The sequence below is a fragment of the Cuculus canorus genome, chromosome 1, assembly GCF_017976375.1.
Source record: "Cuculus canorus isolate bCucCan1 chromosome 1, bCucCan1.pri, whole genome shotgun sequence".
Lineage (NCBI taxonomy): Eukaryota > Metazoa > Chordata > Aves > Cuculiformes > Cuculidae > Cuculus > Cuculus canorus.
This window is the reverse complement of record NC_071401.1, coordinates 69,435,680-69,462,674: the sequence shown is the minus strand read 5'-3', so window position 1 is coordinate 69,462,674 and position 26,995 is coordinate 69,435,680. Positions and strand designations below refer to the sequence as shown.

Sequence of the window (26,995 nt, the reverse complement as noted above, 5' to 3'; positions counted from 1 at the left end):
GAAACAACTTTAATCCTCTATCACTCCATTCCGTGGCTGGTGTAATCTTTGGCAGTCCAAGCTTGCCTACTCCTCCTCAGGACTGAATGTGCTTTTGTAGGATGGCTGTTTCAGTCAAAAATGAGAGTATAGAGAACTTGCTTGGGAAGTTTTTAGGACAGTCCAAAGTCACCTTTTAGTTAAGTATTAAATATTTCAATAAAAGCATGATTTAGTAATTTAGAGGTGAGAGAGATTTGTTAAATTCAGGGAAAAGAGAAATCCAAAGAGACAAATAGGAGATAGAATGAAAACTATGAATAGGCATTTATATGACCAACCAAATTTTCAGAATCATAACAGTTCTTTCAAATAAAGTTGTGAAAGGAGTAAAAAAGTCTCATGCTTAAGGGTTTAAGACAGCTTGACGTCAGGGAGTAGGATGAGACAAGTCACAGAGAACAAATTACTCCATGTTTCTTGTACCATTTTCTCACGCATTTAACTTTCATCACTGGTGAAGACATGGTACTGAATTTACTATTATTTTGGTACAAGTTGTTATGAAAATACTTGATCAATTGTGAATTTCTGTGACAAGAATTTCCATGCTGGGGAAACATCGCATTTGTTCCTCAAAGCTACCTATTTATTTCTAAATCTGAAGCATGCTAATGAATCTGACAGATAAAGTCAGCACACACTTTCCAAATTTCTTCTCAAGACCTAACTTTCTTATGGTCCTAGTAATTAGGGCCAGCTTCTACATTTTTGTGGAAAATAGGTTAGGCATGCTTTTTTGTTTGGGCTTTGAGGTTATTGAAGTCTCAAGGGAGAATATTAGTTCTTTGGGCGCAATATCTCAGTGAACATTTCAGAGATTACTGTACTAGTGTGCTTTGATTGTATAAAACTAAAGGAAGACTTCAAGTCATGCTATAAACAGCTTTTGGAGTAGTTATTTCTTCAATTCTCCATGAGGAACAGTGCTGTATAATCATGTGTAACTTATGCAAATGGAAAAATCTGTTCCCATAGTTACTACTGAAAAGCAATGGTAATCATGAGAAGAATCCTATCGATAATGACAGAAAGCTTTGTGGGAATGCAAGAACACTGAAGGAACTGTGTGTATGTTTAAGCATGTGATTGGAGTTTAAAGTTATCTTGCCAAATTAGAAAAATGGTTCTGAAAAAAAGCATAAAAGTAGTTATGGACAAGTGTAAAATACAACATCGATACAATTAATTATGCCTATGCAAATTCAGGCTAGGGAATACCAGGTCAGTCCAAGGTTCTGTATGTAGAAATCTAGGGGTTGCTTTTGATCTCAGACTGAACGTGAGCCAATAACATCATTTTGGTAAAAAAAGACTAAACCGACTTGTGTGAGGAGCCTGACTTGCACTGCTAAGCACTGAGCTGAGCATTTGTGGTCATTGGTAGTGCTCTTCAAGACGGTTTTGGAGTAATAGAAGAGAATCTATTGAAAATTAGTAAGTATGAGTGGAAGTCTAGAAAATGACTGAGATTACTGGGGAAACAGATATGATTGTGTATTTTAAAAAAAGAGGACATTTGGTGGGAATGAAATAAAGTCTTCAAGTATCTGGAAGGTTTCTGCAAAGACATGGGCAATAGCCTATTCTTTTTATTTGTGATGGGAAGAAGAGAAAGTAGTTTTTAAATTGCTGTGAAGAAGAAATATCTGGTTTGATTGTCTACCTAACACCAGCTGAAGGCCATATAGGCCACCATAGGACATCTAAAATGGTACTGGATACCTATGTGTCAGTAACTGAATTAAGTCCATAGTCAATGATATCAAAATCATGCTGTCAATGGAATCTAAAGAGCTATTAAACTTTTGAGCACCTCAGTTCTTTCAAGTGAATAGCTCTTGGGACACTATTCAGTTGCCTAAATATTTATCTGGTGCATCTTGAGATGCTGCAGAGCATTCTGCTTAGCAGTTAGGCTCCTATTCTGGAGTCTTACGGTCTTGTGTTCTATGTGGCAATCTAGTATTTGAGTCTTAATTACTTAACTAATATTAAGTTCTATTCTTCAGTAGCCTGATGCAACTCAAATGGCAATAGGCACTTTTGTATCGACAATTAAATCACTCCTGTAGAATCAGCTGGCTGTAAGTCTAGCTCTCCATGGTTTTCACCGAGGACTTATGCACCACCCATGCGTAGATATCTGTATGCATGAAATTTAATGCCTAGACCTGTGCTGAATTGCCTCCTAAATATTTGTTATCCAGAAATCAAACAGTAATAGGGTTATGTAAAACACCACCTAAAATCATCAAGGTATATTACAGTCAGAGCCAAATTAGCAATGTGTTGGTAAGTGGAGGGTAGTCTTAAAAGATTTGAAAATTTAATTATTTGCTATATTCTGAAAAAAATCAATCTGTAAAGTACATTTCCAATTAGCCAAAGAACCTTCCCAAAAGAACAGATTAAAATAAGTTTTCTGTAACTGACCAGCTCTGTTATCTTGTTTCATACTTGGATAAAACAGCAAGAGACTAATTTAGCCTTGGAGCTAGATACTTCAGCTTGCTAGCTTTTAATGAAATTGAAGCAGAAAGAAGTAGTTACTTTTTACCAAGTGCCCGAATATATAAGAGGAATATTTTGAGCTCAGTTATTGATTAAGTATTTGCTTTCATGCCTGTATTCTCAGTAATGTTAGATTTAAATACCTCAGGCCTAATTCTGTTATTTCTGTAGTATTTAAATTAGCCCATAGACATCAACGTGTTATCTGAGATGGGAGGGAGGGTAACAAATCTCATCCCTGAACAGCAAAACTGTTCTTTAGGCAAAAACTTAATTATGATGGAATGTTAACAACTAGAATTTCCTGATAATTAATCTCTAAATGTATTGAGCCTTAATTGACAAATTATTATCCAAGCATAATCAGGCAAGTAGGAGTGTCATTGTTGGGCTCACCAAGCAATCCAGTTTTATTAAATAAATTACACAAGGTGGTTCTGGCTTAGAAAAGTCAAGTTTTAGGCTTATAATCTTTCTTCCATGCAGGTTAGGACTCATCTTTTTCACTGAGCTTTAGCCATCCAGACAAAGAGGGGTAAATAAATAAGAGAAATAAAGAATGTTCCTCCTTTTAATCCTCTTTCTTCCACAGATTTTTGCAGTCTGTTTGCTGCAGGTGAACTATTATAGTGGAAATGGCAGGCTGGAGGCAGGGCAAATAGGTCATTGGTGAAAGCATAAAAGCAATTCAGGTGAAAGTAATACAAGCTTGTAGTCTCAGGGACAACTACCTAAAGGAGAACTCTGGCTGTGTAGTATGAAAAAAAACAATGCTAGCAGTTATGTTTCAATTTCAACCTGAACTATACAAAAATCAAATTATTCTGAAATTTCCTGAGATCTAGACTTCTGAATAAAAGTTAAACTTGGAAAATCACCGCAAAACAGGATGACATTCTATTAATCTCTGTGAAAGCAATGTGTCAGCTCCAGTAGGTAGCCATGATGCCAGTAAGACTTTTGGTTAGATTTGCCAGGAGCCACAGATCCTCAAAACCTACCCGGAGATTTGCAGGGCTTGGATTCATCTTGCTCCGATTTAAGGTGAAGATCACTTCAGTGTCTACATATGAGCTAGGTGTTTCAATTGATGGGAATCTAGTCAGTACAATCAGTGAGGTCTGGAGACAAATTCAGTACACCAGTAGGACTCTGTTTTAGGAGGAGTTGAACAGTTCTCTAGGCTTCATTTACTGCATCTACTAGAGGAACTAATTCTCCTGTAAATGTAATTAGGGCTTAGACTCCTAGCTGATGTGTACGCAGATCAAGTGAGTCACTTCATCAAGTGCCATTTGAGGTGGCATAGGGCAGCCTTCTTGGTCTCCAGCTGCTGATCAAAAAGGTGTAGGTGTTATGTCATATCATATCCACCAGCTGCATACTGATGGCTGAGATGTCAGAGGGCATCTGAAAAGGAACAGTGCACCTTCTGATTCACTACTGAATCTCTGTTACAGTGTAGCTGCAACTCCAGAGCCGGAAGACGGACAGCACTGACATCCCTGGCCGTAGATATGGTTCTCAGGTTTCTAACTTCTAGCTTGACGACCAAGAAATTGGTGATTGAAACGACTTTGTGTTGATGCTCCTGGCCTTGACACATCTGTCTGGAGAGTCTGCCTTTAAGGCCAGGTCCCTCTAGTTTCAATAATTGCCTTAGCTCATTAAATGGAGTTGATGATGGATGATGGGCACAGGTGAAGCAGTCAAGAGAAATGTCTAAAGTTTGCTGTTACATTGTTTTGTAGTTCAGGATTTAATTACTGTACATTACTGACATACAAGATCCATTATTTCTCTCCACTGTCAACACATGCTTCTTCTGTCCATGCCATTTTCCTTGCTTTATATATAGCAAAACGCTCTTTGTCTTTTTTCTCTGAGGTTCCCCAGTATGCCCAAGGTCCTTGGCACTGGAGCAGCCTAATAACAGGCTTTGATTCAGTGATTCCATTCCACTGAGTATTCTTGAATGAAACCTTAAGGGTATTTATCAAAGAATCATTTTTTTTATGGGAGATTTTCCAGTCGTCACCTCTATCAATGATGTTCTACAGACACTTGGACCCAGACAGGACTTTTGAAAGGAAGACATTTATAGAGAATCCTTTATGTAGGTGGTGTATAATAATGGAGTATAATGTGAGATAATTTTACTCAACGGAGCTTTATCAAGATTTCTGTCTGATGCACTACTCATTGCAGAAAGGTGATCAGGACTGCTACATTTTTAATGTATTTATTTTATGATGGCAGGGTATGCTCTTTTATTTAGTCTACAGACACAAGGCTGTGGAAACTGTTCCATAAGAAGCTCAATGAAAAAAATTAAGCTTTGTCTTCGAAATAGCATGCCTGATTTCAAAGAGAGAATTTGCCTTTTGAAATGAAACATTGTTCATTGGAAAATAAAGATGTAAAGTAAGCCAAAGTCTAAGTGATTCTTTGCTGAAAATTATGTTGACTGCTTTAAATAGCAGAAAACCTTGATCTGCTTTTCCTGATAAGTTCTTTTCTCTACCAGTATTCTTCTCGTGGTGAACCTAGGTGGAACATCAGGGGAAAAAATATTACTGATTGAAGTAATCTCAGTAACCAAATACAAGTACCAGATTTTTCTTTTTCCAGTGGTAGTTCTTATGAAATTCTTTGATTAAACAGTTAAGGATAGTTGCATAAAGTTTGATACTCCCTGGATGCTTCTGCTGTCTGGAAACAGTGTAGCATTTGTTCTGTCCTATGACTCAGAGTACATCTAGCTATCAGGAATGCATTCCATATCAGGAATGAAGAGAAATCTGCAGTTTTCTGTTTTTTCTTTTGCATTGTCTCTCAGGAAATCCATTGTTTTTGCGTATATGGGCAAATGTAATTTCTTATGCTCATATGCAAACATAGGCTGTTCCCCCTGTCCCCTGTCACTTGGGAGAAAAGGCCACCTCCCTCCTCTCCACAACCTCCTTTCAGGTAGTTGTAGAGAGCAATAAGGTCTCCCCTCAGCCTCCTCTTCTCCAGGCTAAACAATACCAGCTCCCTCAGCCGCTCCACATAAGACTTGTTCTCCAGCCCCCTCAACAGCTTCGTTGCTCTTCTCTGGACACGCTCCAGAGCCTCAACATTCTTCTTGTAGTGAGGGACCCAGAACTGAACACAGTATTCGAGATGCGGCCTCACCAGTGACGAGTACGGAGGGAGAATAACCTCCTTGGACCTGCTGGTCACACCGTTTTCTGACACAAGCCAAGATGCCATTGGCCTTCTTGGCCACCTCGGTACACTGCTGGCTCATGTTCAGTTGCTGTCAACCAACACCCCCAGGTCCTTCTCCTCCAGGCAGCTCTCTAGCCAGACTTCTTCTAGTCTGTAGCACTGCATAGGGTTGTTGTGCCCCAAGTGCAGGACCCAGCATTTGGCCTTGTTAAACCTCATGCCAAGCTCTGCCAGGGGAGGTTCAGGCTGGATATCGGGAAAAGAATTTTCATGGAAAGAGTCATTGGGCACTGGCACGGGCTGCCCAGGGAGGTGGTTGAGTCACCTACCCTGGAGTTGTTTAAAGGACGGGTGGATGAGGTGCTGAGGGACATGGTTTAGGGATTGATAGGAATGGTGGGACTCAATGATCCAGTAGGTCCTTTCCAACCTAGTGATTCTATGATTCTATAGGAACATAGTCTAAGGGGCAGTTTGTAATTTTTAGATTTTAATCTTTCATATCTTGCAGGCATTTGTATTAGATGTGATCTAATATCTATTTCAGCCCTTGTTATGTTCAGAAATTTTTTGGGGGATGTTGACTACAACTAGAGCTTTTAGACGAGCTATGGGATGTATCTTCTCTAAGGCTTGTAATGCAAACACTGAAAACATGAAGCTAATATGTGAGTGATTACCTTTTTCTTGTACAGATGCACTCAGATTTACTCTTTGCATTTGGTGGAAGAAGTCGCAATTCTTTAACCTTTTGAGATTTCTAAAGATAATAAATATTTTAGCAAGATAAACAGCAATTTTGAAATACACCAGTTTGAAGTTAAATAATAAAATGTTTTGTTTGAAACACTGGAATTCAGGTTATTTTTTTTTCATTATTTGTTTGCTCCATTTTAACAATTCATGAGCCCTATATATAAATATAGTGTATATATACCCATGCATATAAAATCATCTCCTTTTTGTTTGCTCAAAATATTTTTGGAAGGAAAATTCTGTCTGACTCTAACCGATACTGAAGGTCTTTGGATCTCATCTGAAGGCTTCTCCTCACTGGGGTTCATTACAATTTATTTTTGACACCACAGGTAGCATGTTTCTCAGAGTTCAGTTGTAAATTAGAAGTGCCATCTCATGAACAGCTCCTCCATGTATATGCAAAACTATGCACATTGCTAGTCCTCTCAATATAAATACTTTACATAAAAATGTGTATTTGGATAAGCATTTTGCATGGAGAGCTAAGCATCTGTTTTTATAAAATAAACGGTGCTCACCCATCTGTTCAATAATCTACAATAACTTACTTTCTCTTTTCTTCCCAAATACAAATTGCTTGTATATCACTCTATTCTCTGCAAGGTGTCTTTTTAATACCAAACGGTAACACAGTGAAGGTGTTTTCCCTACTGTTCTGCAGATGTCATACTACCCCATAAAATGTGCATGCTTTAGTTTATACGGAAACTGAGAACAAGCATATGCAAGTGTCTTTTCTTCAGTATGAGTAACGCTGTTTTCTCCTCCCTTTCCTCAGGTGCCTATCCAAGACTCTCACTGAGCTTCAGGTTGAAGAGAAATATTGGATACTTTATTCTTCAAACCTACATGCCCTCCATACTGATTACCATTTTATCATGGGTGTCATTCTGGATCAATTATGATGCATCAGCAGCAAGAGTTGCCCTTGGTATGTGTGAAGAATGAGTGGGACATTAAAATGTCAGACTGAACATAGCCTTCAGAGGTTGTTAAAAGACTGCAACGTGATGTCAGTGTTTTGATATTCGAAAATAATTTACGTCAAAATCATGTCATGCAGTATTGCCTCAAAAATGATAAGTTTTCGCCTTCTGCAAGAATGTAACTATCGCTAAATCTCTGACATGAGCTGCTCATACAGGTCCCAGCCTTATTCTCATCAAAGTTAATGTTGTTGTCAGTAACTTCAGTGAGTGAACCAGCTCCAGAATTGTATTCCAAGGGATTGAACATAAGGCTTTTAGTCTGGCTCAGTGTGGGAAGGCAAGTGTGGCTTCAAGCCTTCTTCTGAGGTCCTGGGTGCTTTAACTGACAGTGGCAGAAGGAGACCTCAAGAGTAATGTGCTAGTTCAGACTGCAGGAGCATGTCATCTATAGACCATGACGTCCCACCTAACTGTCAGAATGTACGGTATACCTCCTGGCAGAAAAACAGAAGTGTAGTCAGGGACAGCTACAGACAAGGAAGTTTAAATGGATTCATAAATCCTTATGACTGCTGCTGCTTCTCATCCCAAATCCTGTCTTCATCCCTGTACTTCCCAATAGCACATGCCTTCCTACCCAAAAATTGACACTAAGCCTATGCTGTATAGCTTCCTGCTATACTCTGTTCTCAAAACAGGAACATATTCCCTTGTTCCCTTATTTTTCCAGTATGTACCACAGCAAACTGTGACTCCCAACTCACATCTATGTGATTCCCCATCTCTGTATCCTATACCTGCCCAAGTCCTACATACCAAATCTAGCTGGGCAGCTGCAGTATCATATTATGCCCTCGCATCTGAACTTGGGTAACTGAAGATGTTGTAGACAGCTTGCTTCCTTTACGAGTGTAGAGTTATTCCAAAAATCTATGTTTTCAGCAACCTGTGATTTGCAATTCCCATAAAATTCCCAGCAGAGATACAGATCCTGCAGTTTATTGTGAGTTCAAGCAGATTGACAATAAATTTGCTTTTCTTATCAGCTTCCTAAAACAGTGCTCTGTAATATATTTTCAGGTGCTATGTCCATCCTTTGGTAAATAAATGAGTGTTTGACATATTTTATAGATTTTGTAGGTATTTTATTAGTATCCAGTCGATCACTATAAAAATGCTGCTCTCCCTCCTTTGCTCACTCTTTCCACGAATACCTGTCTACCTCTCACAGCAGGGACAGAGACAGAGATACATCTTGCATCTTTCTATGTAAAAATTAGACTACTGCTTTAAACTACTAATTTCAAATCCCTCTTCTGTATTGCCTTTTCCTGAAATAGGTGTCTAAAATAGATGAAATTGACTGTTTTAGAAAAGTGTCTGTTTCTCTCTATCTACTTCAGGGAGAGGGACTACAGGACTAACTTCAACCAACTGCTTAACTCCGAGTTAAAACTGAGTGAGAGGAATCTTTCACCATCTCTGTGAATACTCTGCCTTAATATTTGCACGTGGTTTTATCTGTCCAGACCTCTAACTAGTTTTGTTAGTCTTAAAAAGTTTCTCTCCGTTGTGCTGTTGCCTTTTAACTATCTGCGTTCCTGTCAAACAAATCAGTTTGGTGTTCATGGTAGAGATCCTCAGTATAGCTACACTGGCTTCCATGAAGCTGCGTTAGCTCATGGCAGTGGTGCCAGGCCTGGTGCTCCCCCTGATCACAGATGAAGGAAATATACTATAGCAGAATAATAATGCATCGAGCTTAAATCTTGCTTTTATTTGCAGTGATGTCACCTGCAAGATATCTTTCACAAATATTTAAGCTGCTTCACGCTGACAAGGCAAATTTGCCAAAAAGGAAAATAAAATTGAAGCGTGCTATGCTTGGAGTTGTAAAAGATGTGTTTTCTTTTCCTTTGTGCAGGAATTACAACTGTGCTGACTATGACAACAATCAATACTCATCTGCGAGAGACTTTGCCTAAAATTCCCTATGTTAAAGCCATTGACATGTATCTCATGGGCTGCTTTGTATTTGTCTTTTTGGCCTTACTTGAATACGCCTTTGTCAACTACATTTTCTTTGGAAAAGGCCCTCAAAGGCAGAAGAAACTTGCAGAAAAAACAGCAAAAGCAAACAACGATCGCTCAAAATTTGAAGGCAACCGGGTAGGAATCTTTAATCTAAATGTAGTCTCTCTTTTCTTTTATTACCGAAAGTAACTCTGTGAAATAAACAAAAATAGATTGTGTAAAAACATCAGCAACCACATCTTCTTTTGTGGGCAAACTTTTGACTTTTTCATATTCAAGCACCTACATAGAAGAATATATTTAGGCATACAGGTGTCAAAGTGAATATGATCTGTGTGACAAGTAACTGTAAGAAGAAGAAAACAATGGGAGTACAGCTAGCTTGTAAAAAAATACTCAAATCTACAAAGATATTTATTTGACTAAATCACATGTAATTTCACTGATTTTGTTTAAGTACCTGTGTAAGGGAAACCAGGATCCGAATATGCTTTTTCTCACTTCAGTTAGAGCAGACACATTGAGAATGGGAGAGAACAGATGAAGGATTAGTTCTGCCATGCCAGTTAATTGGCCAGCATTGCTGAACCTCTGTATGTGGCATCAGCATCTGCTGCTGTTTAGGACTAGCAGGAAATTATGATTCCTAGAGAAACGTTCAGATTGATTTCTGATGCACAGTATTGGCATGGTCTGTGCTGATTACACTCCAGCCTATTTCCTTGCCTGGTGTGTTATTTCATCCAATGAATAACCTTTTTTTTTTTTCCCCCTTTGGAATAAAAATTCAAGGTATTCGATGCTATATGATGTTAGGAAGCTATGTCAGTTCTAATAGAACATCATTTTTCAGCTAAAATGTGCCCAGTGAGGCTTTTTCATTCAGTTTAATCAAGTAAGACTGTTTTTTCTGTCAGCTGTTCATTAGAGCAGTTCACAGTGACAAAAATACTGTCTGTTTATCATAGAAGTAATTTGAAGCTGTATTTTTGATCCAAATGTTTCTGTGTGCTATAGTAAATGTAATGCAGAACTACACCTAATTATCAACACATATCTGCGAAATGATTTTTGAATCAATAAACTAATTTTTGTCCAGTATATTATGAAATCAAATTCTCATCACAGTTGGCAAGCACTGCTTGGGACTAAGCTAGCAGCAAGAATGAATTGTCTTTCATAGAAAAATAAATAATAATATAATAATAAAAAAAGCAGATGGAGAAAAAAAAAGAGTATCACAATTGAAAGTAATGGAGAAGATGTTAGCTGCAAGCAGGTAGTGCAGATGTATGCACTATGGTTCTGTTCTCCCAGTGGAAACCATCTGGTGACTCTCATCCATTTAAATGATTTACATAATTCAGTACAAGTCTTGTTAATGGGCTCAATAGCACCCTGTGCCTGACTGTTCTGTTATCTTGAAGTCAGTTGGCCTATATTTTTTTTGTTTTAGTAAGAATAATTCATGAATGAAATTAGGATACAAGTTCAGCACACCAGAGCCTAAAGTGTTACTTTGTCCCTTGGAGTCCCAGCTTGTGAAAGGGAACGTTGTGCTTTGTAGAAACGCGTATATTCATACTGACTGTGAATATAAGCTGTTCAAATGGCATAGGATAAATAATGAGGTATGGTCCTATGCTGTGTAGAAAACATTTTGTCTCCAAACTTCAGCTGGTGAAGTCAGCAGAGCTTTGTTGCAATTACAGGTTTCAGTACCTTCAGAGAAGCAGTGCCTGCATGCAGCAGGAAAAAACAGAAACATTAAGTACAGCTGATCAGAAATCTTCCTTTGAAATAAAGCATAGATATAAAATGCAGGTTGAGTGGATGTAGATGTTAAATATGAATTTCTCATTTGAGAAATCCTGGCAAATGCAAAGCAAATGCTTAGAGCTGGTAAGAGGTCCCGTTGCTTTTAGGATGTGCAGCTCAGGGAAGATCGATCTAGCAGTTAACCAGAGCTTGCCAACGCTATAGCCCTGAAACAGGAAAATGGTTTTCATAGTTCTGGATCTTGTGCACTATGTACCAGGCTGTACAGGAACCCACAGATGTAGCAAGGCAGGTGGTCATGCCAGAATTTTTAACCTACTTGCTGCGGAAGACAGTACTTCAAGGCTGAATACTCTGCAGCCTTGGCTCTGGCCTCTTCGGGAGCAGTAAAGAGGCATTAACTTCCAACCTTTCCTTTAGTGGCTCTTGAAGATCATTGAATCTGATGGAAATAACGGCTGTTTGGCAGTTGCTTGCTTCTTGCTTTAGAGTTGGGACGCGGGCTAGATGTCTTGGGAGAGTCTCATGACCTGGAGGGCATACTGCACGGTAAGGGAGGCTCAGAGCCATAGATCAAGACTACTTTGCATGAGTTCTAAGAAATGATAAGTTTTGTCATTTTGGTGAGGCTTCAGGCTTACATGGAACGTGTTTCCATTCAGAAAAGGAAGGTTTCTATTACTAGGAAGTATTTAAAATCTCATGCATTTGGGGGCTGAGTATCCTTTTTAAAGAAAGAGTGGATGCTGAAAACCTGGCAGCCCTATTTGCAGCTATTACCACTGTTTAGTGACTGTCAAAATGTATGCTGCGGTGGAAAGAAGACTGAAAAGAGTTCAAATATAAAACTGGAAGAATTATTTATAGTTTGTCCCTAAGACTACCATTTTGGGTGGATTAGTGTTGTGGTTTTGTATTAGTAATTGAATTTTCTTGTATACAAACCCTGTGCATGAGTTCTCTGTCACTGATTTAGAGTGATAGCTCAGAGCACTAGAAAAAAAAAAACCCAAAATAAAACAAACTCAAGCCATGTAAATAAATACACATTAGTCCATGTACTGTCGTCATCGGATGCTGTAACTTGCGGGGTATGAGTGGCAGGATGACTCTGTGCTGTATCAGGCCCAGCCTGAATCAGCGCTTAGACAGTAGGGGCTGCAACACTGTGGAAATTACTTAATTGTGTTGAGAGGCAGCACTAGCAGAGCAGAGGCAGCACAACAAACATATTGCCTGGCGTTTGGGCCTTGTGTTCAAGTGTTGCTTTTTTAGTACCCAAGACTGGATGTGCTGCTGAGGCAGTGTCCGTCTCTCAGGCAAAGGGAACAAGAGGGAAAATGCCACGTTATTTTCACTGAGGAGCATTTTAGCCCATGGAAACCAGTAGAACCAGCATGGACGCTGATGTTCTTCACTTTTTATACTGAAGTCTGGCATGCAGTCTAGCAGATTTGGTTATAAATACTCAGAGTAGCAAAAAGGGCTTTTCATGCTTTCCTAGTCTCACTTGATTGCAGAGCAGTAGAGTTCTAATAGCAAAAATGTTCTAGGCCACAAAATCCACAAATACAATGTATGGAGTTTATGTGGCAAGGTTTTGGTAGTGGAGGGGCTAGAGGAATAGCTTCTGTGAGAAGCTACGAAAAGCTTCACCTCTGTCCGACAGAGCCAATGCCAGCTGACTCCAAGATAGATCCACCACTGGCCAAGGCTGAGCCCATCAGTGACAGTGGTAGCGCCTCTGTGGTAGCAGCTGCTGGGGGGAAGATCTTCTGTGCAGTCGCAGCCAGAAGAGAGAATTGAGAATATGTGAGAGAAGCAACTCTGCAGACACCAAGATCAGTAAAGAAGGAGGGGGAGGCGTTGTTCCAGGTGCCAGAATAAAGATGCCCCCACAGCCCGTGGAGGCTAACAGTGGAGCAGATATTCACCTGCAGCCCATGGGGACCTCAGTCTGGAGCAGGTAGATGTGCCTGAATGCAGCTCCTTGCCTGTGGGAAGCTGACGCAGGAGTAGGCTCCTGGCAGGACCTATGGAGCCATGGAGATAGAGAGGAGCCTGCACTGGAGCAGGTTTGCTGGCAGGACCTGTGACCCTGTGGGGGACCCATGTTGGAGCAATCTGTTGCTGGAGGACTGCATGCTATGGTAAAAGCCTACACTGCAGCAGTTCATAGAGGACTGTCTCCCATGGGAGGACCCCACGCTGGAGTACGGGCAGAGTGTGAGGTGTCGTCCCCCTGGAGAGGAAGGAACAGCAGAGACAAGATATTGAAGAACTAGCTGCAACCCCCATTCCTTGTCCCCTTGTGCCACTGTGGGGGAGAATTTGGAGAATAATGGAAGTGAAGTTAAGCCCCAGAAAAAGGAGGGGGTGGGAAGGAGGTGTTCTTAATATTTGGCTTTATTCCTCACTATCCTACTCTGATTTGATTGGTTATAAATTAATTTTTTTTTCCCCAAGTTGAGTCTGTTTTGACAGTGACAGTGATTGGTAAGTGATTTCTCCTTGTCCTTATCTTAACACGTGAGCCTTTTGTTCTGTTTTCTCTCCCCTGTCCTGCTGAGGAGGGGAGTGACAGAGCAGCTTTGGTGGGCACCTGATGCCCAGCCACCATCAAACCACCACATGTGTGTATGTTTGTGTTTTATATGATAATTACTTCCCAAAGCAGCCATCATTCATGTTCAGTAACTCTGCTTCCTAATGCATTCATTTGCGTTGTCTTGTGTCAGAGGTTATGGGCTTGAAAAGCCAAAACTAGCACAGTCATCTCCATGTTGATGCTACTGCTATGGGTGTGCCTCTCCAGTGTTAAGCTTTTAGGCACTTCTCTCGGAGTTATTCCTGATACGCTGCCACTGGGACCTGCTGTGTTGAGACAGGTTCCACCGGCTGCTGCTCATGAGCTGCTTATTGGCTTCACTGCTCTCATTCTGCCTTGTTGTCCAGCTCTGCCATTGTGTTAAACCCAATGAACCAAATAGCTCCATGTGTAAGGGAAAGAAGAGTCCTTGCTGCATGGAAATGGCACAGCCGTTGTCCTTCATGTGGCAGAGGTGACGAAGATAAGCAGTAGGGAGAGTAAAACTCTGCCTTGTGTTCTGCTGTGTGGCACTGCTGAAGGTGGCGCAATGACTGAAGCACATCTGACTAAACTGAATCTCTGGAGATGGTCTCAGAAGATTCAGAACTGGTGATGAGATGAAATATGAGTGAGCCTTTACAAATGACTCATCTATGGATCAGCAGCTGACTACAAAGAAAATATCACAGTCAGCCATGTCTTCTTTTGACTGCTTTTGCATCACATTTTCTTTCAGATAATGCACTGTAAGTTGTATTCCTTGCAGAAATTTTCCAGCCTATCTCAGTAAACCGTAGTTACGGGACACAAACATAGGATGTTCCTTTTTTGTGCATTACCAATTCTTGTACATGTATCGGTTTTGGACTGAAAACTTTCTTTTGAAAACCTTGGTGCATCACTTTGTATATGAAGACAAAGCTCTAGGGTAAAGGACTAACTGAATCTTGCTTTTTCATGAAGTATTTATTCTGCTTATGCTATCGGAACCTAAATTAAAGTAATCTGTTTGTGGAAAAACTGTTAGAAAAGAATAGGTGGCCTGTAAGATTATTTTCCCTTGAAAATTGATCACCATTGTTATGGATCAATTCTGTTTCTGCTGTTTGCATTGGCAGATTCAGGCTTTATTTGTAGTTCTCCGTGCACTTTGGTTTTGCTACATAAATTGTTTCTTTTAAATAAGACTCAGATACAGCCTAATTTACAACTAAATCAGCATGAGAGCGCTCTAAGGCAATTGTGTTCTCACTTGTTGTTCACTCTTGCAGTAGAGGCTACTGGCACAATCGGCTGGTGAGCATGTGGTTTGGACATTGCTCCTTCTGGGCCAATCCACAGAGGTTATGATTGTTGCAGTCCTCTGCTAAATACACTGTTCGTTGGTTCAAGCTGTGGCAATTTCCGTTTTCAGTTTGGTGGACCAAAAGTTCAGCCCCAGAGTGTCAATCAGGAGGGTAACTATTACACAAGCTCATTCAAGCTTCACCCCCGGCCCCCCGTGGCTGTCAGACATGTGGGAAGAGCTTCCTTTGAACAAAAGCAATGCATAAAGCTTTATAAAAAGTCCCTTCTCATCAGGCAGTCCCTGCATGTTTTTTTAGCCCTGGAGACTTCCTGGCTCAAACCCCAGCTGTCATCCAAGGCAGCAGCTTCCCACCAGGCATTGCTGAGAATAGAGTCTCAGGCCACTTACATCTACATAGCGCTTTTAAAGAATTGTTAATTGTAGCAACCCTTCTCACAAGTGGGATATTATTCTGAGAATGAATATCTTGGCTGCTGTGGCAGAATTATCACTCAGTTTAAATTGGGAAATATGAGAATAGCAAAGCTGGCAGTATTCTGTGCATCTTCATCTTTCCTCTATGCTTTTTTCAGTGCTGTTTTGAACAGTGGGATATTTCTGAAATGTGTGTGATGAGTAGGTGCCAAATTCTGAAAAATATCTGTCAAGGGTGATGAACACGGTTCTTGTGGGAAGAACTCTCATCCTGCAGCACTTACGATGGGGACGTTCAGTGTGCATTGGAAACCTCACACGTACTAATTTTGTTCTGCAGCCACTTTGCCCGAGTATGAATGGTGCAAATCCAGAGGTTGTAAGAAGGATTGTACGTGCAGTCTGTAGTACAGCTCAGAGACTTTAAGAATCCAGACAATGTGGAATCTAGGGCAAGGGCAGACTAGACATCTATTTTCTTTTCTTTCTCTGTTCAAATACATCAGTTTGTTGTCAAACTCCATTCTTACTTGGTGAAAAATGAAACTAATATGAAAGTTCCTATTTTTTTTTCTTTACACTTTTCTTGTTTTTTCAAGATCTTTCCATCTTGCCAGTTCTGCTGGCAGCCCTGGACTTGTCTCCTAGGCTCATATAACATAGTTTTCTCAATTTTATTTCTTTTTATTATGAATGAATATAAACATATTAAGATGGTATTGAGAGAGGTAGGAACTTTTAGACTTGGGGAGAACATTCAACACTATCATTTTTATTGTGCTTGCAGTTTTAAATTATTTGAAAATACCCAAGGCATAATGTGGTCAATGAATTTTACTTTAAGCACTGAGAATTTTACTTTAAGCCCAGAGGGCCTGGTTGTGTAATGTTCTAAATGTTGGAAAGCCATTTATATATAATTAAAGACGACAAAAGCTGCTACCAGGTATTCTACCCCTTGCAAAATCATAGATGCTTGCACCAGGGAAGATCAGGTGAGAATAAGGTAGCTAGAGTCTAGATTACAGTTTTCACCAAAAATAACTTTCATTTTATTATAATTTTAAGGGTAGATCTATTTTGTGGGATAATGTACTTAAATAGTAATTTTGATGTGAAATAATGAAAGACTAACTACAGAGACAACTTATGATGCCGTTATTTAAACCTGCTATTTGCATTTATATTGCTTCATATGATGAAAACTGTTTACGTGATATTTAAAAATTTGGGACAGATGAACTCCTAAACATACCTATGGGGTTTGAGCAAAATGCTTTCTCTTTTTCTTTTTTGTGTAATAGAGTAAAAGACTGAGGAGGAAAAAGAGATTTCATTGTAAAGTACTCCTTAAAATTTATGGAATATAACAGAGAGCTAAATGAACCTGAAACAATTCAGACACTACCTAATAGTAAATCAAGCCTTATGGTAGTTCCCCAGCCCTAGTAAAGTATTTTCAAGCTGGCATTGAAGCTGAAGTTTTGCAAGAATCTTGATTGGAGAAGGGTATTCAATAGCAGCTCTTGTCTTTCATTTGTTTAAAAATATAATACCTATCACTAAATGAGCCAGTATCTTGTTTAGAATTAAGAAGTAGATTCAGGACTTTTCAGGTCTAAAAGAGCATTAAACTTTCATACCTACGACATACAATTCTGGAGCAAGGGTCAGAGATTCTTTGTGAGTTTTATCTTAATTCTTGTCTTCTGGCTTCAGTTAGGTAAGTTAAAGTCATTTTAGTGTAATGACACCAGGCTGCGAAAATTTTGGATTTTTTATTTGTACTGTAATTAGTCTAGTTCAGAAATGACAAACCTTCAAAAGTGAATTTGTTTTTTGTGTATAAAACATCTTGCATTTCATGCTTCTTGGCCTCCAGACAGAGTTATACCACTTCACTCTGGTGCAAGAGCTGTAGTTATTCACAGATAGAGAGAGTGGGGTTCGATTAAAATTGATTCTGAAATAAGAACCTCAGTTTTGCATATCTGGATCCATGCTGATTCAGCAGGAAATTAATTAGTGATTTGGTACTCAGCTATTTCCCTCTGCTTTGATGAGCTCACTGGGAAACACTCCATGGAAACAACCAGCCCTGGCTTGTGTCATGGAGGAGACAAAAGCAGCAGCAGTGGAGACCACAGCGGGGAAATGGGAGTGAATGGTTTCAGGTGGAGCCGTAGTGGGCAGAAAGGAGAGAATACAGGAAGCGTGGAGGCACAGGGCTGGCAGACAAGGCAAAAAAAGAGAAATATTTAAGGAAGGACAGTAATGAGTGAGAAGAAATTGGCTGAATCCACATTGTCATCTCTCTAATGTATGACAAGGTTTGAGCCTTGTTAAGATGTTAACATTTTGGGAAGAATTTCCGGTGCACAGATAGTGATATTTTTGAGCCAGGTGATAAAATTGTATTCTAAGGCTCGTAAGGACTACAACTAAAGTTAGTACTAAGGAGCCTACAAGAAAGCTGGGGAGGGACTGTTCACAAAGGCTTGTAGTGATAGGACAAGGGGCAATGGGTATAAATTAGAGAGGGGCAGATTTAGCCTGGACATGAGGAAGAAATTCTTCACCATGAGAGTGGTGATGCATTGGCACAGGTTGCCCAGGGAAGCTGTGGCTGCCCCATCCCTGGAAGTGTTCAAGGCCAGGTTGGATGGGGCCTTGGACAGCCTGATCTGGTGGGAGGTGTCCCTGCCCATGGCAGGAGAGTTGGAAACTGGATGATCTTTAAGGTCTCTTCCAACCCAAACCATTCTATGATTCTATGATTCTGTGATCCTAAAGATTTATCAAAGACATTGGCCTTGTTCATGATGTTTGGCTATGACTCTAATCCATTCAACTACTTTTATCAGTCTGTATCTGGACCTGGGGTCACATTTTCCCTGGAGCCAATGAGCATCACCCATGTTCACTCATGGAGAATTTCACCTTATCTGTATATTCAGACAAACTTGAGTCAACTTATACAGAATACCCTGCCATTTTTTGTTTGCTTCTTTATTCACTGAGAGAGCTTGTGTACATTCGTCAAAGTCATTTAAATCATTGCTTAAATCACTCAGAAGTCATGCTTATGTGCAAATACATTATAAAATGTTGCCATGTATTAAGTGTTCATACTTCACAACATCACCTTAAGATTGTGGCAGAGCATTAGCATATATTCCTTTCAAGCTGTTGAGACCTTAGGTGATTTATCCAAAACCTTTGAAGGAATCGATACAATTTGCAGGAATACATCTCAAGAGTATCTGTGGACCAGAAGCTTGATTTCAGTTTCTGCAGACCCTTTCTCTCCATCTGCTCCTTCCTTGAATTTGATGTACAAGTCTGTTGCTCTATTAACAAAGAGATGCATTTCAAAAGTATGTTTCCAAATATGTTTCATTTGACATTTAGAGAAAATACATGCTGTCATGCAACTTTGTAGGACATAATGGTATCTTGAGAAAAAGCATTTGCACAAATGCTACAACTTTCTTGATCACCTTTTTAGTTTGACTTATAGATGCAGTGACAAGCAGTAAAAAGTGACAGCGTCATTGGCAGATCAGAAGCAGAAGCTGCGTTAGAGTGACTTGTGAGATTGGCAGATAGGGTGAAGGGGGCTATGCAGGGCAATGAAATGAGTCAAATAAAACTAATTCCTTGGTCAGGAGAAGCGTGGGTACATATGTGTACCCTCCAGAATACAAGTTTTTGGCCGACACCTCGCTTAAAAAACCCAAGCTCGGTGTAGAAGGATGAAGTGCACATAGATGGGCTGTCTGTATATATGTAGGTAGCATACACAATCGGGAGAGATTAGGAAGCCCTGAGGGAAAGAGCAGCTGACATCTGTGGTGGTGGAAGGAAAAAGTAGAGAACTGCAAGAGGAAGGCAGTGCTGGCAGGGTGGAGCCAGCAAAATCATCTTTGCTGGGTCATTTTTAGTAAGCTGAAGGACATTCTCAAAGCCTGGGAGGAGATGGGAAAGGAGATGACATGATGCTGTGGGGGTCTGGATCAGAGGTTTAGTTTTAAGCTTCATAAGAAAAATGCAGATTCTGGAGATGGTTTGCACAATGGTGTTACAAATCCTGATCATAATTTGTATTCTTTGTGGGAAAAAAAACCAACAAACAGGCAAAACTGAATCAATTTTTTTCAGAGGCCACCATAACTGGTGATTATATCCATGGCTGTATTTCACTGCTATGTGTATTCCCTGGTGACAGGTACTATTCAACAGCATGAACTCATTTCTACAAAGCTCAAGCTTATACTTTTGTAACAAATGGGTTTCTGCCATGGGGAAGATAAATTCTTTGTAACCACCACTGATGCTTCTCCATCCCATTTTTTTTGGTTCACGTTTATTTTTATAAATAGGCACTCATCAGCATAATATACTGTTGCCTACAACAGCAGGATTTGTTGAATACGTCAGGGTTTTTTTTCTACTTGACTCTATGTCATTCATAGCATTTTATATTCTTTTTCCATTTGCAAGAAGCTTGACAAAGCATTACTGTTATAGTATTGTAATTGTTTTCACTGAGAAAAGATAAGCTATGGCATCAATATTTGATGAAAGAGATACCCATTTTACAGAATTTTAATAGTATTGAAAAAAACTAAATGCAATGGACAGACATAGCTGTGCATACTTTTAGTGCATCACACAAAGCTTGAAAAGGAAGTGGTATCAGATGGCTGTATAAACTTCAAAAGGCCATGACGACAGTGTGTTTTTTCAACCACTTTTAAACAGATACTTCTAAGATGTGACTAAATTATATTCAAAGCCTTTTCCAACATAAATGGTTCTATGATTCAATATTAAATTGCTGCACAGTTAACACAGTTGGAGTATGTGGCAGGTTAGAAAAAATTATTAATTGCAGGATCAATTGTGGATTAATAAATTGTGTACATAAAACTGGAAATTATCCTGTATGCCATGATTCACTATCTATTTCTGATATGGAGAACTGAGTTCGCTTGAACAGAGTTACACGTATTGACTGGCTGAAAATACCCAGTACAGATCATTTATTCTATGTTCAGACATTATTGTCCTTTCCCAAAAGCAGGCAGGAAAATTGAAGCTGATCCCTGCATCAGCTCTGTCTGCCTGTCTTCGACATTCAGGGCGTGGGGCACAAGGGGGTGTGGTGCCCCACTACTGAAGCTAGTAAATACTGACTAAGCATTATTTGGGACTGCCCATCAGTGCCATTCATTGGAACTGGAAGTTTTTCTAGGCTGAAGGAGTCATAATGCAACTCTGTGCTGGTCATCCTCTACCAGTATTCAGAGGTACTAGAGAGTCTGGACCAAAATTTCAGGATTCTAAGTGATCATAACATTCCACTTATTTACTGAAAATTGTTAGATTGCTTATTCATGCTTAACACTGTGTTCACCACCTCTTGGATACAAAGGTGGAAAGGCATAGTGTCATCTTTTTCCTCAGTTTAGCAGCTTTCTTCCTAGTCGAAGGTCATTGCTGTTTAAGATTGCATATCCAAGTGGAAAAGCTCTGCAGTTAAGCATTACCATGACTGCAAAACTGTGCAAATTACTTTGAAAGGAAGAGTTTAAGAAAGAAGTTGTAGGTGAGCTCTGTGGTTCCAAAATGGCAGAATTCAGCTGGGCAGAACTATTCTTGTGATTTTAGCAAATTTCACGTGTAGGTAGCAGACAAAATCCATCCCTTACCCTCACCCCACACTGCAAGCAATGTAGAGAGGGTAGACAGGCTCTACAGGGGAACCTGGACAGACTGCATCAATGGGCCAAGGCCAATTGCATGAGGTTCAACAAGTCCAAGTGCCAAGTTCTGCGCTTGCGTCTTAACAACCCTAAGCAATGCTACAGGCTTGAAGAATAGTGGTTGGAGAGCTGCCTGGAGGAGAAGGACCTGGGTGTGTTGATTGACAGTTGGTTCAGTATGAGCCAGCAGTGTGCTCAGGTGGCCAAGCCCAATGGCATCCTGGCCTGCATCAGGAATAGTGTGGCCAGCAGGACTTGGGAGGTGATCCTTCCCCTGTACTAGGTGCTGGTGAGGCCGCACTTCAAATACTGTGTTCAGTTTTGAGCCCCTCACTACAAGAAGGGCATCAAGATGCTTGAGCATGTCCATAGGAGGGCAAAAAAACTGGCAAAGGATTTAGAGCATAAGTCTTTTGAGGAGCAGCTGCAGGAGCTGAGATTGTTTAGTCTGGAGAAAAGGAGTCTGAAGGGAGACCTTACTGTTCTCTAAAGCTACCTAAATGGAGGTTGTAGCAAGATGGGAATTGGTCTCTTCTCTCTGATAGCTAGTGACAAGACGAGGAAAAATGGCCTCAAGATGCACCAGGGGAGGTTTAGGTTGAATATTAGGAGAAATTTCTTTACTGAATAGAATACCCAGAGAGGTAGTTGATTCACCACAATCCCTGGAGTTGTTCAAGAGATGAGTAGATGTCATACTTGGGGACATGGTCTTGTGGCGGACTTAGCAGGGCTGGCTCGATGGTTGGACTTGGTGATCTTAAAGGTCTTTTCCAACCAAAACCATTCTATGATTCTGTAGTTTCACTGAACTACACTGTTCTTTAAAATTGGCTGGTTTAGAGACAGAAGAAAATGATTAGTTTTGATGAATACAGTTTTGTACTGGATGCTGGTAGTATGATGATAACCCCATTTGTAGAAGTATTTAAGTACTTGTCTTATTTTAAGCAGCTGGGTATTGTTGTTTTTTCCCAAGATTATCACGTGCTTAAAATGAATACATGCTTTCTTAAAATACGTGTGGGTTTGGAGATTTCAATACACCCACATTCTGCTGATAGATGTCAAGTCTTTTGAAACAATTTATATTTCTATTTTTGCCCCCTAGGTGGACACCCATGGAAACATTCTGCTAACATCTCTTGAAATTCATAATGAGGTGGCAAGCAACGAGGTCACCACCAGCGTTACAGATGCCAGAAATTCGACAATATCCTTTGACAACTCAGGAATCCAATACAGAAAACAAAGCTCACATCGCGAAAGCCTTGGAAGGCGTTCATCAGAAAGAACAGGCTCCCATAGCAAGAGGGGCCATTTACGAAGAAGGTCTTCACAACTGAAAATAAAAATCCCTGATCTAACAGATGTGAATGCCATCGACAGATGGTCAAGAATGGTGTTTCCATTCACATTTTCTCTTTTCAACTTAATTTACTGGCTATACTACGTTAACTGATTGACTGAACTTTTTTAAAGGACTTCAGTTGTAACAAGTGAAGTACTACTTGCCTGCAGAGTTTATATATATATTTATATATAAAAATATATATATATGAACTTTTACTATGTAGACCATACTCGTGTGTGTGAATATATATGGCAAAGAATAGTGTGTACTTAAAAGCATACACTGCAAAGCAAAAGTATATGTATGCACACACACGTGTACACATTTGTTCTGAGGTTATGGACACATTAACATAGAATGCACTTCAGAGGAACTTTTTAAATTGAAAGGCAAGTGTCATCAAAACAACAAGCCTTGAGAAAGTAAGTGTATATTATCACTACAAAACTTTGATTGTCATAAAAATTTTCAAACAGGTGTAATCGTGTATAAAGTCAGTATTTAGTAACATTGTAAATACTGCCATACACACCAGTCATAAAGTGATAGAGTTACACTGGTAAGTTTGAAGTAAAAATTTATATTGTACGTCCATCAACTATGATTTCATCAAGCCACAGTTATTTTTCTTTGCTAAAATTTCTTGGGTTTATATATATCATTATACATTTTCTCCCAGTCCTGAATGGGCATTATTTTTAATGATCTCTTGCTTTTTCTTCTGCAGTAAGCAAGTTGATCATGGGAGAGTTGATCTAGGTCTTTGGCGACATATACACATTCATAATATTTCAAACAAGCATTTTAAGTGTCCATCAACAGTGAAACGAATCTTTTGTAAGTACTGTAAATGTACAACACATTTTCCTTCACTTGGACTGGTTCCAGCTGCCATCTCATTTTAAAAGAGAACAGCACATTTTTAGTATAATTTAGCTGAGAATTCAACTACTGTCAATGTGTTCTACATCTGCTGTAGATTTGAAGATTGTCATTCCAGTGAAAGTATAGAAGATGTCTCAGGTTATTTACTACTTTGACATAAAACCACCTAGCTATAGCTTTTTTTAAACCTACATTCACATTATTTAACATTCTTATAACATTGTATGTTAATGTAAAATATATTTGCATAATATGCATATAAGTATATTTTCTCAATATTTTTCTTCCCTGTGCTTGCTATTGTGACCGCATGCTATGTCATATTTTTGTTTCTGTGATGTTACAACTTTTTATTCTCTAGAATTGAGCAAATAGAGCACTTCCAATACTTTGATTCAGTAATGGAGCATTTTCATATTTCATTTATATACGTAAAGTATATACATATACACTTATCAAGCTAGTGTGCTACTGTCACGAATCACAAGAGATAGCAAAAAGTTTGTTTTGTTTCCACAACAGTTATGTTCGAACATATCGTTCATGCAAATGTGACCACTTCAGTTTTCATCCCAATTCATTCCCTCACAAGATTTGCAACTTTTTTCAGTCCTACAGATTGTATTCGTCAAGGTATGCCAATTTCAGATCTGTACACTTATATTGTTATTTATCAGAACTAAACCTTTCTAAAGAAAAGAAGATATATTTTTTTGTAAAGTGTTTCTATCATGTACGCTCACAAATTACAACAGATGCAGTAGCAGAAATAGATCTAAAATACGTAATTCAGGGGTGGCCCTGCCAGTTCTCTGCGTGTAGAAATCCTCTGGACATCAACGGGAACTTTTGGCAGATAGAGAGCTTTGGATGCTACTTAGAGACGTTTGTGGGAGAAAAAATGTGCGGATATCTATCTACCAAAAACGCCAAAAAGGGATGAAACTGAAAAGGCTGCCTTGGCTCTATAATGACCCATGTTCTCCCTAGTACTTGAGGTATCGGTGAGTAGAACAATGATACCTGTATTGCTGCCATGTACAGTCTGTTACTGTCTCCACTCCTGACTATTTGCAACTGAACTGTGAAACTTTGCTCTGGGCTGAAATTCAGCATAGAGGAACCTGGGTTGCAAGGTCTGCGTTGTAATCCCATCCTCAGGGCTGCTGCTTGAACAGGAATGGGCTCTGCACAGTTGCCTTGCGGCAAAGCTGCAATGCGATCCCCAGCTGGTAGTGTTCACTGTAAACCCATCTGCCGGCACATGCAGGATCAGCACTGCAGTCCTGCTGCATCCTTGGCAGTGGTGCAAAGTGACTGTAACTGCAATTTTTTAAGCACTGTATCTTCAGACAACTATGAATGAGCCTCAAAGGAACGTGTATAGCTGAAGCAGAAAAACTTGTTTTTTAAAAGCTTTTCAGTATTAGCTCCCATTGGTAAACCACAATGTGTTATGAGCACTCTAATATCTCTTCAAACTGTGAAGGGATTATAGATGACATTGTCATAATTATAATCAAATAACTGAATAATTAACACCTTCCCAAAGTACACATTTGGTAGAATTGTTGAAAAGCTCCCACAAGTTTTTATCCTAATGTCGAAATACAATTAAAAAAAAATGTTTTTAATAAAACTTAAAAATGGTAGGCTTTGCTTTAGAAAAATTAGCCCTATGAAATCATCTTCAAGGAAATCTTTCAGTACATGACCTAAAGAACTACCCTTAAAAATGAGGTTCAAGAAGAGATCAGTCCCACTGCCATGGTGTAATCACAATTCTTTCTTTCCTTCAAGTCCCAGCTCCTAGAAGTTGTGTGATTGAGCAGGGATCTCTAACAACAACAAGAAGAGACTTTTCAGTTGTGATAGAAATGTGTACTCCAAGTCACATAGAAGTCAGTTATCCAGTGGCCTCAGCCAGGATCATCAAGCAGATGAAACACGACTGTCTGGTCAGAGCAAAGATGCAAAGTGCATTTTCAGGACTGTGCATGGCCAAGAGAACAGAGTTTCTGAGGACTCTTCCTCTTTTTCCTGTTGTACAACTGGATGGTAGTGTGTTACTGCAGCGCCTTTCATGAAACCATACTCCCCACCTTGCTAGTTCATCACAAAAAGTGGGCAGTGGCACCGTTTCAGCATCTTAATGAGATTTCATATTCATTATTCTACTTTGGTTCCATGGGGCGCAAGCAGCTTGAATCTTGAAGTCATTGTTTGACTTGGAAAAAGCCAGGAAATTCTCACTTAAGGTTAACACTTCATCTTTGACACGCATTTTTGTGCCTTTTTTTGCCAATTCCTTTCCTCCAGTCCAAGCACTATTTCTTATACACAGAGAGACACACACACAACCGTGTGTTAAGAACAGTGTTTGCCTTGACCTTCCATTTTCTGGCTCTTGTCCTTTTATCCTAGCTGCATTCAGTGATTCTGTTTTTAACCATAGATGGTTTTAAGACGAAAAATGGTAATTTCAACCAAATTGCACCAGAATAATGTCTTTCATAGGTAATTAAGTCCTTTCTAACTCAAAACTACTATAAATAATATCTGCACATCATTGTTTGTAAAAGGCATTTTAAAAAAAGAAAACTGGAACTACATCGTGTTATAGCCCAAAGGGTCAATAAACAGTAGAAATATTATGGTTGTTTAAGTTGATTTCTTCCCATTGTAAAGATAAACTAAAACCCAGTCTTTTTTGCTTGAGGCACATCTATGTATTTTTGGTAATCTTCAGCAGTGAAAAAAAAATATTAAATGGAATGATGAAGAGATGCTTTATGAAAATATTGATGAATGAATATTCATTTATTAAAAAGGATTTAAAGATTAATTGCTTTTTTTATTCTGGGGATGGAGGGAGTATGACTCTTGCTAGATTTTATTGCTTAATTACATGTTGAATATCATTTAGTGGTTAGTATTAAATGATTTCAAAGAAGAAAACATGAAAGCATTTTCTACTGATACACACGTAGCGAAAGGGATTCTTAGGCATTAAATTACTGTATTTTCTAGTGTTTTCTATGGTAAATTAAGGAAGAGGGAAAAACTAGATCCACTGACTTAGCAAAATTCTGGATTAAAAAACCAGCCTCTCTTGAAGCTGGGACATTGCCTGTTAAGGGCAGAAAGTTTGTCCTCTGCTTTATATGAAAGGTCTACCTGCCCAGGAGGGAAAGCTTTTGATATGAAAACAAGATAGTGATGTCCTGCTTCTTTGTTTCATCAGTCAAGTCATAAATATTTCAAAACCAAACAAAAAAAACCCCACCTTTCTCCAGCTGTGCTATTTATATCAGGAATGCTAACTGTTTTAATTACGGTTTTTATTGCTAAGTAAGTTATCTTAGAGGAGTCAGGATATGAACAGATTTCAAGAGAGGTTTTTAAAGT

The 26,995-nt window shown here is 39.3% G+C and overlaps 1 protein-coding gene across 3 annotated transcripts in view; it reads left to right on the top strand.

Annotated features, from left to right (window-relative positions):
• Positions 1 to 26,408, top strand: part of GABRB3 (gamma-aminobutyric acid type A receptor subunit beta3) — a 190,373-nt gene extending 163,965 nt beyond the window's left edge. For 2 of the 3 annotated variants that reach the window (XM_054076940.1, XM_054076949.1), the window contains 3 exons: positions 7,304 to 7,456; positions 9,379 to 9,623; positions 22,460 to 26,407. In XM_054076940.1, coding sequence (XP_053932915.1) covers positions 7,304 to 7,456; positions 9,379 to 9,623; positions 22,460 to 22,810 — 749 coding nt within the window. In that variant the 3' untranslated portion in view covers positions 22,811 to 26,407. Of the gene's footprint in view, positions 1 to 7,303; positions 7,457 to 9,378; positions 9,624 to 22,459 lie in introns of all 3 variants that reach the window. The other variant, XM_054076932.1, reaches the window with a different exon arrangement.
• Positions 26,409 to 26,995: the final 587 nt, after the last annotated feature.